This window comes from Parambassis ranga, chromosome 9 (assembly GCF_900634625.1).
Source record: "Parambassis ranga chromosome 9, fParRan2.1, whole genome shotgun sequence".
In the NCBI taxonomy this organism is placed as follows: Eukaryota; Metazoa; Chordata; class Actinopteri; family Ambassidae; genus Parambassis; species Parambassis ranga.
The window spans coordinates 5,187,080-5,205,128 of NC_041030.1; the positions used below are offsets into that span (position 1 = coordinate 5,187,080).

At 39.7% G+C, this 18,049-nt stretch overlaps 1 protein-coding gene across 1 annotated transcript; it reads right to left on the reverse strand.

Moving 5' to 3' along the window:
* Positions 1-1,512: 1,512 nt before the first annotated feature.
* Positions 1,513-13,119, reverse strand: LOC114441903 (golgin subfamily A member 7-like). Its single transcript, XM_028415049.1, has 6 exons — positions 13,048-13,119; positions 12,235-12,360; positions 10,243-10,395; positions 7,883-7,984; positions 6,336-6,388; positions 1,513-2,843 (listed from the first exon to the last, which is right to left on the reverse strand). The coding sequence occupies exons 1-5, from the start codon at positions 13,054-13,056 to the stop codon at positions 6,347-6,349; spliced, it is 432 nt and encodes a 143-aa protein (XP_028270850.1). The 5' UTR covers positions 13,057-13,119; the 3' UTR covers positions 1,513-2,843; positions 6,336-6,346.
* Positions 13,120-18,049: the final 4,930 nt, after the last annotated feature.

Below are 18,049 nucleotides of genomic sequence, written 5' to 3' on the forward strand. Positions count from 1 at the left end.
GGATTCTCTGAGCAACACTGACCTCTTGTGGTGTGAAGCACACATTGCATAGTTATTTCCTGCTCACTGCAGAAGAGGTGATGTTAAATAGACATTCATCCTCACATATGCACCGCTGCTGCTGCTGCAGGTCAGAGCAGGTCAGTGCTCAGTGTAAATGAAAGGATGCACACAGTGTTCTCATTAATGTCACATGACATAAATCAGCTGTATATCTATTTAATGGTGCTATTTATTTCTCCTCCTAATATACAAATAAGCGAGAATGGGGTTATCTTCAGGCCTAAGCAGCCATCTTTGAGGTACTAACCAGCAGTGATGGCTTTGACAATGACCCACAAGCTAAACAAAAACGATACAAGGGATTAATGTTTGTATCACCATTGGATCTGTGATAAATTTTATAGTGTTTTATAGTGTTTATAGTGTGTTTATAGTGTTGTCTCTGTGTTTGTGAGGGGAGGGGTAGAAGAGAGAGGTCACACAGAGCAGCAGGCTCCTCTCATGCTTCTTCTTCACACAGAGCAGTGACACACAGCTGATGAAGATCACCAGCTGATTAGCTGCCGGCCTCCAGCTATTTGCTCACTCATGAAGGTTTTCTAGTTGTACTTTATATATCTTTAGCTGTGCAGCTTCAACCAGGAATCAATGAGTCTTTATTAGCAATGCATCTGAAACAGGTTTATCAGTTTTGTGATTTGAGTTTTGACCACCTGGAAATATGTGCTGGCTTGGACATATTTTAGAAAAGGGTGAAGACATCAGTGACGCCACAAATGAAAACATCCACAGCTCCCATACAGTTTACAGTTATACCCAGAGGTGTGAAATGCATTACAGTTGTTGCAGAAAAGATGTGATTTTTTTTTTTTAACGCCAAAAAAAATCCTTCAGCTTGTTGATCCTGTTGCGCCAGACTCATGCCCCCTTTGTTTCCTGCGTGTGCAGTAACCCGTGCCCAGCTACAAAAGCCTGGATGTTTGTTTGACCTTAGTGACTTTTTCTTGGGTGTCCCTGATCCACAGCCTGACGGTGTCACCTGTTGCCACTGCATCTGCATTTTTACACTTGTACAGTTCCAGGGATGATGAACCTGATGACGGGTGCAGCTCAGATTTCCTGTTGCGCAACTTGTCTCTTGTTTTTCACTTGGTTACAGAACAGCTAACGCCATTTAAAAGATGTCGCAGCTAAAATCTTTGATTGTTTTTGTTGAGGAGGGGTTATGTCCCTGGGTCATATCTTGTTGTGTATTTGTGTTTTTGTTTGTATTGCTCAGTGATTGAGTTGCCAGAGAACTGGATCCTGGGAGAAGTGGGGTCTTTTTAACCCTTCCCTCTGTCTGGCAGGCCTCCTCTCTCCACATTAGTAACCAGTGCAGCTGCATGGTTCGCTTTGAACAGCGGAACATAAAAGAAAAGTGGCGTTACACTGTAAAATATGTTTTATTGGCATACAGCTGTAGATTATTAAAACATCAGGATTTACAATGAAATAAAGTTCAGCTGAAGTCAAGATAAATAAAGAGCAAAGTAAATAATAAAAACAAAACAAAAACAAGACTTGTTATTTACACTGTTGGAAATAAAGACACATGTAGATCCATTAACTATGGCATCCAAAAAACTAAAGCTGGACATGTAGTCATTTCATCATTTCCTCTGTTAGACCACATTCACAAGACACGTACACAACTGAGGTTCTCCTTTATCATAGTGATCATAATGTTGGATTACAGTGAAAAAAACAATCTAAACAATCCTCACTGTTGAGGCCTGGTCACACCAGGAAGTAGAGCAGTATTCATAACACACAGGTCGCTGTAAAACCAACCTGGGGCCAAATTTAGAGCAGTAAAAGTCCAGTGAAAGTCTTAGTGTTTACACATCTAGCGCCCTCCTGTGGTTATATGAACGCAGTGCGTGTCAATTCTGTTTGGTAAGGAAAGGCAGAGCAGCCTGGATTCTGTGGAACTCCAGAGCAATGATGCAGCACTGTAAATATCTGTCTATTGATCAGCAGCAAATATTAAAAAAAAAATATCTAAGTTGAACTTGATGTGAAATATTTAGCTCCTGGTGTGACCGGGCTTTTAGACCAAACCTGAACATTCAAAGCCATTCATAGGCACTGTCAACTATAACAAGAGCACTTTTAATACTGTGGTCAAAGACAATCTCACAATGTATGAATATATGATTTTTAGACATGAGCAAAAAAAAAAAATCAACAGTAGTTACCGAATAATGCACAGCACAGCTTTCAATAATAATAATGATTAAAAAAAAATACCAGGACTCTAGAAACACTATGACATACTTAATACAGAGAAAGCACAAGTTTTGGTTTTTCAAAAATAATAATAAAGAAATCTCTTAGAGCTTTAGAGCTGAGGAAAAATGCACATTATTAACCAATTTTACGACTGTCAGACTGGAATGTAAGTTACAAGGTTTTATCTGACTGAGAATAAAGCAAATATTTGAAACCACAGTTATCTGTCATGTGACGTCTCAGTTCCATTAAACAATCACTTAAATGCGGCTGTGGTGAGTTCATATAGACCTTCATTGAAAGAAGTTACCCTATCTTTTGGCTTTATTATTCAAAAAAATGGCTTTTTATAAAAGTTGACAATCCATAAATACTAATACTCAAAGACGTTATAAGAGGCTTGAAAAGGCCGATGGACATAATGTACACTCTGAATGGGACATGCACGTGATAGTTGGCGGAGAGGGACAGATTGTAGAGACGCAGTGTTTAAGGGTGTCAGGTGACGGTGGTCCTCCGGGAGGCGGGCTCTGCAGCAGGCCCCGCACCTCTGTTCAGTCACACAGCTGCAGCAGAGAGAGTGAGAGGAAAAGTTACTGTTATACCCTGTTATAAACATAATGAATACTGCACTGATCTTCTCAGGATGATTTACACTGAGCTGAAAGTGTTGTTTATTTCTGGCAGGTGATTAAAAAAAAAATAATTTCAGGGCAATGAAAAGACTAACTAATGAGGAATACCATGTATACTTTCAGCTTGTCCAACATTCCCCACTGACACTACACATTCTCGTGTGCAGCCTAATTTACAGGTCTGCTGACGTTGCTCAGCTGGGCGGCGGGTTCGTACGAGGAGCCAAATGACACCTTATCAGGAGAGAATGTCTGTTTTGGAATGAGATGCCAGGACAGCGGCTTGGCGCCATCTTGCCTATGGATGAATGCTTTGCAGTCAGGAGCTATGCTGGCCAGGTCTGTGTGTTTCTTTTTGTTTTGTTTTTTAACACTGCAGTCTTCCCATTAGAGGCTGATCCATCATGCCGGTCTGTCCTTCACCTGGGAGGATCCAAAGAACCAAATGTCCTGCTGAAAGCCCGCAAAGCCTTTAACCACAGTATGGATGGGAAGCAGCCAAAGGCCAATAATGAGTGAACTATTTATAAAGTAACAATGCTTAATCAATTAAGTCACAATAAGCTATAGGACAATGCAAACTGTTATTAAAGGTGCTCACTGCAATGGTAATCAGCACTGTCTACACTATAAATACAATGGATCATAGGTACTGTAGAGGAGATTCTTGAAACCTATGAGCTCTTTTAATGTATTTTAGGCTTGTAACTTTTAGCCTAGGTCCTGGCAAACTATTTAGCAAGAATGTCGATGTTTAGTTTTGCAAAACAAAAAGGCACTTATTTGGAATAATGCGTTTGGACACCTTATGGTTGTCGGTCTCATATTGATTCTTCTAGCTCTAGCTTCTAGCTTAGGTGATGTCCTGGCAAAAGACAAGATAATGACAGCTCCAAAAAAACCAACACATGCCAAGAATATAAACTGATGTGGGTCTCATTCTTGGATGCAATCTGTCTGAAAGCCTGGGGAAGACCGAGGATAAGAGACGCCATCATGAACAAAGAGGCTTAAAAACTGGGAAGGATGGATATTTCGTATGTGTTTTCAGTCTGTGCTCAGTGGCTGTGGTTTACCCTGCCTTTTGACTGTGGCGAAGCTCCAACGTACTCTTCTATCAACAGCTACTTATAAAAGTCCTGGGTTTACATTCCTCAGCAGGACATGTATATGTATTGAGGCACTCAGCAGGAATTTCAAATGAGAAGATTAATTCTGTCCGGTAGTAGGGCAATGCTTCATCCGTCCACAGGGGTCTATGGTCTCTAAATGTAGCCAAACACAACATCCCCCCCCCTAGTAAAGTATTTACAGGGTATGTCTTAATACGCCTGATGGTGGTGGTGGTGGTGTCTGTGCTGCAGTGCAGACTGGGTCCATCTGCGCAAAGTACTTTTCAGTATGATCTGGACCCAGCACAACCTAAACGAGCTTCTTATTCTCTTCCATACATAAGAGAAGGCAAAAAAAAAAACAGACAGGATTTACTGTAACTGAGAATGAAACAATTTATGGGATGATATGCTCTTGAGGCGCCTGACGTTGTGGAGGATCTGCAGATATATGAAAGCCATCTGTGGCTGACGATCACACTGCGCTGTCTCTAAAGGTTTTATCCTTCTAAGAAAATAAAGTGTGTTGTGGGATAGTAAATAAAAGCAGAGGACTGAGAACCGCTGAGGAATTCTCTCTTCATGAATCTACCAACAGAATAAATGAGGAAGGCGATATTTTTCCTGCAACACACCCAAGTTTTTAAGAAATATAGAGTATATGATAGTTTTCATATGATTTCAATGCCAGTGTCATAAAATCCGGCAAAGATCTGATGACACAAATGCCAGCAAGTATATAAACAGACCTTTATGATTTCCTATGCAACTTTAGTTATTTTGTTTGTTCCATGTCTCTACCAAGCTGCACTTTTTATTGACTGTATTATAATATCATGGACAGACTGCCTTCTATCATAGTTTAAATTAGAAATGGCTGAATAGACTGCAATTTCTGGTGAAACTGCTATAGTTGTGCTTTCTTCCCTGCTATATTGACTCTTACTGTTGTCCTGTAATGTAATGAAATGTGTGTATACCCATGTGTCTTGCATGTGACAGCATTCATGAGCAGGACTGTGTTTAAACAGCACAGAGAAACCTCTTAATGATCGAACTTCAGCAGCCCGTGAGTTGTGCCAATCAGTTGTCATGGTGACAAACAGACCGAGTCTCTCACAGTTTTACACTTGGAGAGGTGCTCAAACTGCAATCCTCAAATTGTCTAGGCTTTGTGTGAACACAGGTGCACGTTAGACGAAGGCTAATTTAGTAGTTTGTATTGGAGTGAACAGGACAGATCGTGTAACATAGTTGAAACTAATTTCTCTCCAGTGGCTTCCAGGAAACACACTATGTTTACCCACTAGCTCCACATTACTAAGTTCAACATTTTCAACATTTTTTCCAACTTCACTGTCCCTTGCTATTGTGTGTGAGGGGGGGGGGAATTAAGCATGATCATAGCAGCAAGTGGTGGAAAAAAAACTGTTACACCAGCTGTATTTCTGATACGTAGTATTGACGTAAGTGGCACAAGTGGCATCTCTAGAAATCATATTTCCTGTCGCCATGGTAACCTCAGATGACGTCAAATCAACTGTCTCTAAAATCCTTATCTATGTGACATCGCGTCTTTCACATCTTATAAAATATGAATTAAAAGCCTGTGATTAACATGTTTCTAATATTACCTCTTAGTTTTTAGTTGGACACGTCTGTTGCAGTAGGACTAGAAACACTAAAACACTCAAATGAATCCCTCCATCCCACTTCCAACATGACTTAAGTGTGGTAGAAAGCCCGGCAGCCAGCAAAGTAAACAAGGAAATGGGCTATTTTAGCTGAAATGTGATAATTGTTTGATAACAGCTTCTTAAAGACATGTAACTGCAGGGAGAGTCCTCGGTGCTGAAAGGACACTTCATCACATTCTGCTGGGTTCAGCTTCTGGGGTTTGGCTCAGGACAATGAACCCTGTGTGCGCGAATCCCCCTCAGTGAACATACGACAAAAACACTGAGCAGACTCATAAAGTAAGCAGAATGATCCTTTAAACGCTTTATGAAATCCCTCCTGGTGGTAAAGCTGTTAAGTGATATTACTCACAGATGAAAACGCTTTCAACTTTGATGTGGTACTTCGCTTTGAGTGTGGAGGAGGTATTCTGCTTGAGAGCGATGGACAGAGGGGGGGCACATAAGAAGGGAAACCACTTTTATTACTGCTTTGTGACTATGGCTGTTTTTTTGTCTTATAATTAGAAAAATGTATTTGTGTGTTTTTTTTTTTTAAATGTTTGTTTTGTTATACAGCCCAGCACTAAATCTAAATGAAGTGAAATTCCTCATTATAGACTTTAGAGACTCACCATGTTGGCTTTTATCTTGTCAGGCTTCGGTCTTCAAAGATTGTGACCTCGATCTGGATGGAGGTCAGTCAAGGAGAATAATCTGCAGAAAGGTTGGGTTTATTTGACGTTAAAGGCACATTCAGTTTGATTTCTTCAAAACGACATTAATACTGCAGCTGCTGTGCAAACAGAGGATGCTTTCAAGCGTGTAACCAATTTTACAAAGTAAAGTCTGGTGAACTTGAATCCACTCATTGAAAGGAAGAGAATTAACCTGCTCCTCCAATGTTCCCACCAATTGACTGTTTTGTTCTCCTACCGGTATATTATAGAAACTAGGGATGTCCCGATCAGGTTTTTTTGCCCTCGAGTCCGAGTCATTTGATTTTGTGTGCGTGAGATTTCACACACGCAGCGGCTCATCAAAGTCTCCAACCAGGACCTCTCACACCAAAAGCAACTCTCACACCCCTACACTACAGGACACAGAGCCACCCTGCACAGAACGCATTAACTTTGAGAGCCCTAATAAATATATATCCATGTCCTGATCGGGAGGTAATGTCCGATTCCGATCGAGTCTGAAATCACGTAATCGGGCCCGATTTCCGATCACATGATCGGATCGGGACATCCCTAATACAAACCATTGCATTGATAGGTGCATGTACAGTAGCAGCAAATGACAGCAATGCACTGGCCTGTAGCAGCACTCCGCTACCCCAAACTGTCTCTGTTAAACACGAGAAGTGATTAAAAACTGTTCAACCTCTCAGTGTGGCAGGAAAAACACAGATGGTAAAATAAACCAGTGGCCGCATCAACGGACAATTATGATCATGTTTCCTTGGTTCAGATGTTAAAACCACAGTTCAGGTGAGACGCTTCTGTCAATATCTCTCTCCCCCCTCTGCTCCCATGCCAAAGTCAGCACAGCTGCTCGACAGTGTTGGAGAAATAATCCAGATGACTGTCAGGTATATAAAATTAGAGGGAAGAGTGGGAACAAAGCTCAGCTGTGAACAATTGCAGTCATATTTTCTTATCCCTAATCTCCCAGTTGCAATTAATTGGGATGCTGAGTCACCGCGAGCACACATGAGCTGCCAGGACGCCGCTGATTTTATGCAGATGCTATGGATTACATACTGACTTTTATCTGCTGGTTTTTACAGGGTATCCCTACATAGTGCTGGATTTCCTGTAAGCTGCCCGACTGCTGCTTTCCATTTTCGTGTGCAGTTAGTAGAGGCAGAAGGCCTGTAAATCACCACATCTATTAGGTCATTGTGAAAGCTCCTTGTTCTACTTAAAGCTGTGGTCCGGTTACACTCACATTTCCTGATCTCAGGGTATGTTTAACAAGTTAAAAGTTGACCAAAATATTCAGCGCACCATTCCTCTTTCCCGTACATCCTCACTCTTGCGTAACAAGATGTTTTTTTATTGTAAAAACATTGTGGCTCTTTTGTTTCTCCTTTGTTTGTCAAGGGTTTATGGCTCCTCAGTTACATCTACAAAGAGCTTTACTGAGAACAAGATGATATGTTTTCACAGAAGGATACAACTCTCAGGCCTCTTTCGATGGGGTCAGTGAGCAGGAGCCCTCGGGGAGCGTAGATCTTGTCGTTCTGCTCCTGAATGTACTTTGCGATCTTCTTTAAAACCTTAAAAAACAAAACAGCAGTTGTATTAAAAACACAATGTTAATGCATATCTCACACTTTGTATAATTGTTACAAAACACAAGTGACTGCGTTTTGTGAGCAGCCCATGGTGTCGGCATGGAATGTGGCATGTAAACAGAAAACACTGGGATAAGATTGCACTCAAAATCTGTCTGACCACACCAAAGTCCCCAGGAACACATCGAGATCCAAACTTTACTTAAATGTAAATATAATCAGTGCACAGCAAGTTAAAACGTCAAACTCAGTCTCTTCTAATGCAATCAAGAAAATCAGAAGCTAATGCCTGTAGGAGTACGGTTAACATAGCGGTGGATAAAAGCACTGTTGCATAATGCTTGTTTACCATCAGCTGCAACTACATAGATATTCTGCTTATTAAATAACACACATTTATCTCTGTATATTTTCATCAGTGTTGTTTTTTATAATAAAACATGTGATGCTTTGGCAAACCCAATCCCTGACAACCAGAGAATTAGCTAGCCTAGCTATTGTATAATATTCTGTATACAGAAATAAGGTTAGTGGCATATACAGTGTATACAGTATACCCAGAACCTTGGCCTTAAGTGCTGCTATGCCAGTAGTAATATGGCTTCAGGCCCTTATGCCCATTGCTCCCTGCTGGACTATTACTGCAAATTATTTTGTTTTTGGTCAATATTTTTGCAAGTACTGAATAAAACATTGCTGCTTGAAGTTGTCACATCACACTTGATGATGTTGATGGTCAATGTTCTGAATGGCAACAACAAAAAGTTGTAAAATGCTATGTACGGTATACTTTTATGGTGTTTATTGTGCAATTTCTTATTGGTGGGTGATTTCTAACTGTTTTCTAGTTGATAGTTTCAAATGCTGAGGCAATCTAAGCAGCATACTGCTACTTTTAGGTAGGGATGTCCTGATCCAATCACGTGATCGGAAATTGGGCCCGATTACATGGTTTCAGATTACACATTACCTCTCGATCAGGACTATACTATACTTATAGGGCTGCGCAGGATGGCTCTCTGGCTTGTAGTGTAGGGGTTTGATAGTTGCTTTTGTTGCGCAGAGGAGAGATCCTCTATAAAGTCCAAGGGTGTAACTCTTTCTCAGAACCTGCACTGCTTATGAGAAAAATAAGATTTGGTAATCATGTGCTGCTGTGTCTTTTTCACCTAGAATTAAACTAGCAAATCTGTCTTGGTAAGTATAAAACCGACCAGCCAAACCAACCACATTCCTGAGAAATCAGGTTTTACTTTGGTAAAAATCCATACACTTAAATTTCCCTTAATTTTATGAGTGCTCAAAAAAGCCCAACTAAGCCAAAGGTTTTCTGTTTTATTAGCCTGGTCCACTCCTGACCACAAAGACAAACTGAGGACTAGAGTGACACACTGATTCTCTGACATCCCATCAAAAGAGGAATTTATGTATCATATTAATTTGCAGGGTCATAAAACTTTGTTTTAAAAGCTAAAGGTTCTGCGCAGCAGCAACTTACAGTCTAGCACACTTCAGTCATCGCTAATGTCAGTGTTTCATTCATGTATCTTCAATGGGTGTTCATTATTAGGACTGAGAATCATATGTTTAAATACCTCTACCCTTAGAAAAACACTATTTTGTAAAAACATATTTTTCGCTAAAGTCATTTCCCATCAAAAAATAGTGGATTACTTTTTTGGAATTGCGAGAATTGTTTTGCTTTTGGCGGACATAAATTAAATAAACCTGGATTTGTGGTCAAAAATGTTGATTAAAACATTCCCCACAACAGTAAGCATAGCAAAAGTTAGTTCTGGAAAAGCAGAGGACTCTTTTGTTCATTGTTGTTCTGTGACTTGACCAATCTAAATATAGGATTTAACGTGGCCTTGTGAAACATGCATACGGTATGTGAGATGAGATTGGGTGATATTAAGAGTATATGCTATATACATTTTTAGTTGAGTTTGACTTGCCAACAGTTTTAATCTTGGCACTGGTCCTTTTGCTGAATGTGGTGCTGATTGGATTGACCGCCTCTTCATTGAGTACTGAGAATATCTCATGGACAAATGTGTTTGTGTTATTTTTCAGATTGAAACTCTAGATGTCCTTCCTGGTTGTGTTTTCCTGAATATAAATGAAGACAAGGATGAAATAGCATAAATATGACGGACCTCCAGGTACATTTGATATCAGAACTCAAAATCAGTACTTTGGAGTACTGAGGTTCAGTGCACAGTTAAAAAGTGGTCTACCTTTTCATAGTGAGTCTCCATACACAGGAAGACGGTGTAAGCAGTGAGGCAGGCCAGACAGCCTTCAATATACGACTGGCTTCCCAGCTTCTCCGCCTCAGCGTACAGGTTGTTCAGCGTCCGCACCGTCTCCTCAAACTGCTGCTTTTCAATCTGAAATACATAAGAGATAGAAACAATGGGTTAAAAACGGAAGGCACAGAGCCAGGTGTGTACGTTTGGACAGCAGGATGTCTGAGTGAAACTCATATCTTCTTAGCACCAGATCGTTTTCTCCCTATCCTTTCCATCTCCAGATAAATGAGGGGCTGAATTTTCTTGGACTGGTCATACATCAGGGGAATGCTGGGCCTCCTGCCCGCATTTGGAAGCACCTCCTGAAATGATTAGGATGCCTTGGCCATGTGCTCTGTGAATGTTTCCACTTAATAACTGACAGGACAAATGCAGAGAAAGCAGGACACACACACACAGACACACACACAGTGACAGTCCAGGAAGGAATCTTGATGGTTTCTCCTTCTCTCTGATGGCACGGACAGACTTTGAGTGAGATCAAGTTGTATCCGACATGTTCAGTAGACTGCAAACAGCTTTTAGGGACTCCAGAACTCATTTATGTAGGCTTGCCACAAGAAAGACTGATGGAGGACAGTTAGATTGAAAGGTTTTGTTGACACTTGTCCAACACTGGTGTCCAGATGATCTCTTTTTGATACTAAGGAGGGGGGAAAAAAAGAAGGAACCCAGACAAGAAGCCAGCCAGAGGCCTCCTAAGCCTCTGAAAACTATCCAATGTTCTGCTTTCTTGTGCTCAAGGAATGTAACGACAAGCTCCAACACATCAGTGGTCTTAGGCGTGTTTGGTCCACGCCATCCAGAGTCTTTGTTTCCTTAATTTCCCAATACAGAGACTGCAATTTAAAGCACATTTTGTTTTGCCTGAGCATCCTTCCATAACCTGATCTGATGCTGCCATATTAGCCTTCTTAAACTGTTAGGCAAAACAGGTTTCACAAACTAAAGTGAAGAAGTCTACATTAATTGTATGTGTCACTAAATATAAAGTGAACATAGGAGATAGATATCAGACACAGGTCAGAGGAAACGCCAATTAATGAAACCCTTTTGAATGGTTTGGCAAGCCAGCAGCCAAATACATTTAGAACTCTTGAGTGCTTTCCCAGTTCTTTGGCGCTATTTTCCAAAAGCATTTAAACAGGAAAGAGCTCCCCAAGAATAAGAAATCCCACAGCCGGAGATAATTGTCTCCAAGCATGTGATGCTACAGCATGTAAGGCCGCTGCAAAACAAGGCCAGCTACATGATAAAGTCGTTGCTGGCTCAAAGAACAGAAGACTTTTCACCTAAATGTAAAAGCCACTAAACAGTTTGGCAGGATACTGCAAATTTTATAATTAGGGATTATAGCACATCATCATGTGGGCCTTTTTTTTTAAATGTTAGGAGACATGTCTTTACCTCCCAGATGAAAAGCATAGTTCAGCTGTATGGTGTCTATGTGTGTGTGTGAAAAACATGGGAGACCACCCAATCCAGAGAGAAGTGCTGATAAACCACCAGTGAGCGTTTTAAGTGTTGTGAAGCTTTTTCAACTGCAGCTCTGTATCCTACAAATGTATTTGTGATGTGACATTACATTAACCTAAATAAACTGGCAAGTGTACAAAAAAAAAGATACAAATCCAAAACCACATTTATTCAGGGACCGATGCTTCAGAATGCGACGATCAATCAAATCTGTCTGCATTTTATTCTGATGCTCCCCTTATAAATTAGTTAAGAGGCTCTTTGCTAACAGTATGAAGCATAATTCTGGATGAGAATCATAAAATATGTTTTGATTTGTGTTTTTGTGCTCTGCCTCCTCTGTGTGCACTAAACTGTCAACTCATCCACAGATGTCATGAAACAACATTTGACCAGCAGGCCATTATGGATAAAACAGCGTGTTAAAGAGGTGCCTCCTACCCTGGTCTCCAGCTCAGAGGGGAACTTGGTTTGGAACTGGCACACGGTGCCGTTGGTATAATCTCGCTGTATGAAGACTTTGGCAGCAACAGCTGCCTGCTGCCTCATGTCCTGCAAGCTGTGGGTCTGTGGAGGCAGACGGTTATTACTTGATAAATGACTACATCACACAAATCATAGCCTTTGTAACTTATAAGAAAAAATATATGTGTACAGCAAAAATACAACAGCTCTACTTTTTACTTACATTTTTGCGACAGACTAATAACATCAACATCAAAAAGAACTATCACATGACGTGCTTAAGCATGTCATCAATTACCGTAATTATTAGCTCATCATCAACATCATTTAGTGTTTACTAACAGAACATAAGACTACTGTGGCCAACTCTCCTCACGACTGTCACCATCTTTACACTGTCAGAAGGCAAAGTTTAACCCAACACCCTTCTCCTCTTTCCCTGCCCTGGAACCAGTATGTTGCCCCCAGTTCAAATACATAGCACTTAGCACAGAAGATAATAAATACTAGTCAATCCCATTAACCGTAACTAATTCAGGGTCCAACTAGGTTAAGTTTAAAACGGCATGTGTCGTCATAATGTTATAACAAATGGCTGGCCAAAGGTTCTAATGGTAAAAATTATCTGGCAAGATAGCGACGAACCAATGCGCAACAAAGCTACGGCTAGCTAACTTTCTTTTGTTTTCCTTCGAAAGATAATCGCAGCAAATCCTCACCGTGTGATATTAGCAGTAATCTAATGATGTATGGATGAATAATAATCATTTTTCGTTATTGTTAGCTTACCTCTGCCATTTCTGTTTACCTTCCGCTAGCAGCTTTGCCACGTACTACGAAATAATGTTCCGGAGAGGAACCTTTGCCCAAGACTATGGTTCCGGATATAGAAAAAAAACGACTTGAGGCAAATTTGCCAATTTTCCTCCTCCCTTTTATTCGAAACGTTGAACTTTCGCCTCAATTTCCTTGCTGCTTAATGAGGAAAACGTATAGAAAAATAAATCATACTTATTATGCTTTTGTTGTTGTGGTAATCCAAAGTAAACGCATTTTGCTCTCGTAAACAAACTGTTTGTTTAGTGTGTTTGTTTACTGAATAGTGTAATCTTTGCAATCTAACTTTATGCCTTTTAAGAGAACATGTAAATGTGTGCAACTTCTAAAACAGCATTTTAAAAACTGTTACAATATAGCAATATGTAGAATTGCACAGTTTATGCACAGATTCTGGCATCGTTTTAATAAAACATAACTGTTTTATGTAACTCATTTTTGTCTGATTATGAGTTTAATCTGAAAACAACAGAGAATTCATTGTTGGTTTCCGTTCCCACAACAGCATTATAACCCTTAATACCCAGGAGATGCAGACGCTCCTGGCCTCAGGCCATCACAGGCCCCCCAAAAGCCACAAGTGTGCAAGCAGATACATTTGTAAATTTGAGAAAAATCCATCTTTGAAAAATGGCTCTAAGCCCCAGTTTTTTTTTTGAGAAAGAGCACAAAACAAATTATAATATTTGAGGAAATATCTGTGGAAAAACCTGTGGGACTGTGTGTCTGTAAGTCAAGCAGCTGCTTGACCCCTCTAACGCATGACGAGCAGCAATAAATTCAATCTGACAGCTAGCACCCTCACTACGTGCCTCTTTGGGTATTAGAGTAACAACTCTGGCAAAATCAAGACAGATTTTCACAGCCTGTCAGGAGCTGCTGTTCACTTCAGAGTGATTTGCCAGTGAGGAATGCATTTTTCGCAGCCGCCCCATGCATCACGAGGCCCAGGCCCGGGTTTCAGGGGGTAATTAGTTCATGTGTATAAATGTAAAAAACTTCAACTATCGCTCTTGCACTGGGCTTGTTTGTCTCCTGGCAAAGACGTTTGGGGGCCTTTAAAGCCCCCTCTGCTCTGTGATGGCCAGTGTGGGGAGAGACCACTAATGAGCACCATTTGGGCCTTTCATTTTACAACACATGCCGGTTAACAGCCCACGACAATGGATTTACTGCTGCTTGCAGAAGTGGCTCCCTTAATGGGAAACACTATATACAACCTCCGTAGATGACCACCTATGCTCTAGTCTGCTATTTGTAGAGACAAACCACAGCCTTATAAATGTCACTTTTACAATATCATGATGAGAACAGGTATCCCATGATACCCTGCATCCATGTGTTAGGTTTAGAAGGTTAGAAGTTAGGCAATGCAAAAAAGTCTGCGCTCATATTATGGAGCGCAGTGGGAATAGAATTGGCCATTGTGTGAACATTAGAGTTGGAGGTTAACCTCAGCCTGTGAGGAAAAAACCTGCTCAATTATATTTTTTATGCTTTTCTGGTAATTCTTAGTTTTCATGACTCTGTCTGAAATGTAGCCATAATTACTCACATCTTGAGTCGTGCATTTTTATTTTTTTTTGCCAAAGGTGAAAGCAAATAAACAAGAAAAGGCTCCTCATGCCAAAGAGGAGCTGGTTAGAATTTTCTGATTATTCTAAAGCAACCGGATATACTTCAACAACATCAACTTGTGATAATACATGAATATGCTAAATTATAAATTGTGTCAGAGGAGAAATTAGATGGGAAAGTCCTCCTAAAAGCTAACTAGCTTAGCTTAGTAACTACCTCTGCTGTGCCCCCAAAAAACAACAGAAGCTGATTTAGTTTGAAATGATTTGCCAGTGATTGATCATAATTGTTAATGCATATATTAATGACAATAAATAAATAACTATAACTTAGATCAAATCAAGTAGATTAACAACATTAGAAATGTGCACAGTGACATTTTATTCTTCCTCTTACTTCCACAGTAATAATACTCTTATTTCAAATGAAGTGAGTGAACAATACTGTATCTGAGCGGAGGAGTAACATGTGATGACTTTGACTTGCAACTTGAGTATTTGAACTTAGTGTGGTGTTGGAACATTTGCCCAATTAAACCCCAAATAATCTCACCACGGAGTGCTGGCCTCCCTATATACTCCCACTTGGACCTCTCATTTTTGAAGCGATCCAGATCACAGTGAGGCCTTTCAAGCCTTAGCCAGAGATACACACACACATATACAGGAATCTGTCCAGACACAAGCTGGTTCCTTTTAAACGGAGATTTATAGCCAACAAAATAAGGGAGCTACAACTGGAAGGAGTTTTGCCTTATCTGTGTCCTTGACTTTGAGTTTGTGCTGTATCTTCTTCTCAAAAAGAAATCATGTATATTACTTTATATCACTTTAGCTGCTTTTTACTGTCATCACCCATGTGCTGAGCTGTTTCTGACAGCAGCCAACAGGCCTCATTTCATCCAGGTGTTCCATTTTGGGGTGACCCCTGTAGGCATCCTGCAGGAACTACAACAATTTGGACAGGTTGAGCACATGGAATGAATGAATGATTAAACACATTAATTATCTACCGTAAATACTTTTGCTTAAATACGCAGGAAAAAATATTCTTCTGAATTACTATACATTTCTTTTAATAATTTTCTTATTGCTACATTTAAATTATGTTATTATTTCTGTGATAACACACACCAAATTCCAATACCAATTCCATAAATATAGTACGATATACAAAATTAATGTGGACATTTTTTTATACATAAAGAGGCAGAAGGTGAATATATTTATTTTTAAAAACATAAATGTGACGTCTATTTTAGCATTAATTAATTAGGGGTAAATTTAGATTTAGGTGATTTTGTTCCTACATAATTATTCCCTAAAGCAAACACAGTTTTAGTCATTTGGTTCTGATTATCTCATGTTGCTTATTATTTAAGCTCAGTTGTCAGTGCAATATACTGCAATATTGCCCTATTCATTTCTGAATTCAATAGTTTTTTCATTCATATAGCTGTTTCCATTTTATTATTTAGATACAAGCCAATGTCTCATTATTTGTCCTCCTTAAGCCATCATCCTTTATAAATATCTATACAGACAGTATTTTAAGATGTTTTTAGTACTTCCTTTCAATACATATTAAGTTATCAATGTATTTATCATTTACTTAATATTTTATTAACCTGTTTATTTGTCAATCAATTATTATGACTCATGTCTCAGGCAGTGTTTTATTCATGATGGATTTTTGATTTTTTTTTTTACTGTGTTTAGATTCAGATGGAATTCTAATAATAACATTTGTGAGGTATTTTTTTTCCAGCAAGGCCTATTCATGCTGTTTTATGATAATTAGGTCATTTAAGGTCAGTTAACCACTGAAAACGTTAGCATAAAAAGGAATGAATTGAAGCTCCATTCAGTGTGGACTTTTTGTTCTAAATCAGGCTGCTTAATGAAAACCAGAAATCTCAGCACCTGTTCACGTTCATTATTCAACCCTCGGCATTCATTAACAACCACAGAAACCACCACCGCCAAAAGCAGGGAAACGCACACTAGATTGTTTTTTAACAAAAAAAAAGTCTAAAGAGCTTGTGAGTTTCTTTAGAGCTTGTGTTATAGAAATAATTTGTTGTCTTTCATGCATGAAGGCCTCGGTCACACATGTTTTCAGGAGTCCCTCATGCCACCCCCCCCCCCCCCTCAAATTACCAGTAATGACATGACGTTATTACCTCACCTCCACATGACTCACTTGCCATCAGATGTGGTCGACAGCGCGCACTCAACAGGCCGTGGAAATTCAAATCACTTTCCTCAAGATGCCTGGGACGGATTTAAAGTGAAACATACACGCCTCTAAATGTTTATTAGCTGTTTAATATCCTGTTTAGGGTGTATTTTATCAGTTTGGTCACTGTTAAGTCACTGTTTCCTGTAGGTACCAGCAAAAAAAAAAACAAAGCAATGTGAAATCAATCCTAACACTTGCAGAGCACCTTAAAGGAGCATTATAATGTCTGCTGTTTAAAAATTGCAAATTTCACTCTGTGGTGGAAAATTTTTAACACAGAATGCAAAAGCTGGCTGTTCCTGGTAGCAGGATGTGGGCTGCCCTCATGTTGGGCATGTTTTGACTAGGATTGAGGGAGTCAGATTACCTCATATTTCATTCAGCAGTCTGAGAGGCATTAATCATTCCCTTAAATCAAGACAGTTTTATAGCATTGTGTGTGTGAGAGTGCTTATAACACACATAACTCTACTGCTCACTGAAGACCTATGTACCCAAATGTCCAACTTAACAAGCAAGCCTTCCCTGCACTGTTCCAATGACCAAAACGTTCCTCCACAAAAGGAGCAGCCAAAAAAATTATTCACTAAAAGTTTTTATTTGTTTTTTTTTGGCCTGGCAGCTTTTGACTCCCGAAATATGATAGCCTTGCAAAGGTAATGTGTGCTAATTCTGCAAAATCAGCTTCACAACAGTGGATGCATAGCATGATGTGCCAAAAACCGCAGTACCTCAAGCTGCCACTTGATGGTGGCTCTGAAAGTGAGTCTATAGTGCCACAACTACAGGAGAGTATATACAAGAGTTGTTTTAATGCAGACAAACCTTCAGGGGGTCCCAGAAGTTTATTTGAATAATCATATTTGCAGCGCTTTACAACACGATCGGTAGCCTCGGGCTTTTGTTTTTAACATTACTCCTTCAAAGCATGATGCTTTATGATTGACAGTCACTCACAAACTGCAATTAAATTCTACAGTTCATCCATAATTATGCATTAGTCACTATAATATGGTTATTTCTGATAGTTAAAGCCACTGAAATCATCAAGAAAGAATGTGATACGGTGCTACAAGAAACGGCTTGTCTGGGAGTGCAGGTCTGGTAAAGACACATTTAAAATCAAACTCTTGTT

Excerpts from the sequence above, each read along its gene's own strand:
- LOC114441903 (XM_028415049.1), bottom strand. Across the intron at positions 7,985-10,242 it reads TGGAGACTCACTATGAAAAG|GTTTTAAAGAAGATCGCAAA; the intron begins GTAGACCACTTT and ends TTGTTTTTTAAG. Across the intron at positions 6,389-7,882 it reads TCGAAAGAGGCCTGAGAGTT|ATCGAGGTCACAATCTTTGA; the intron begins GTATCCTTCTGT and ends ACCTCCATCCAG.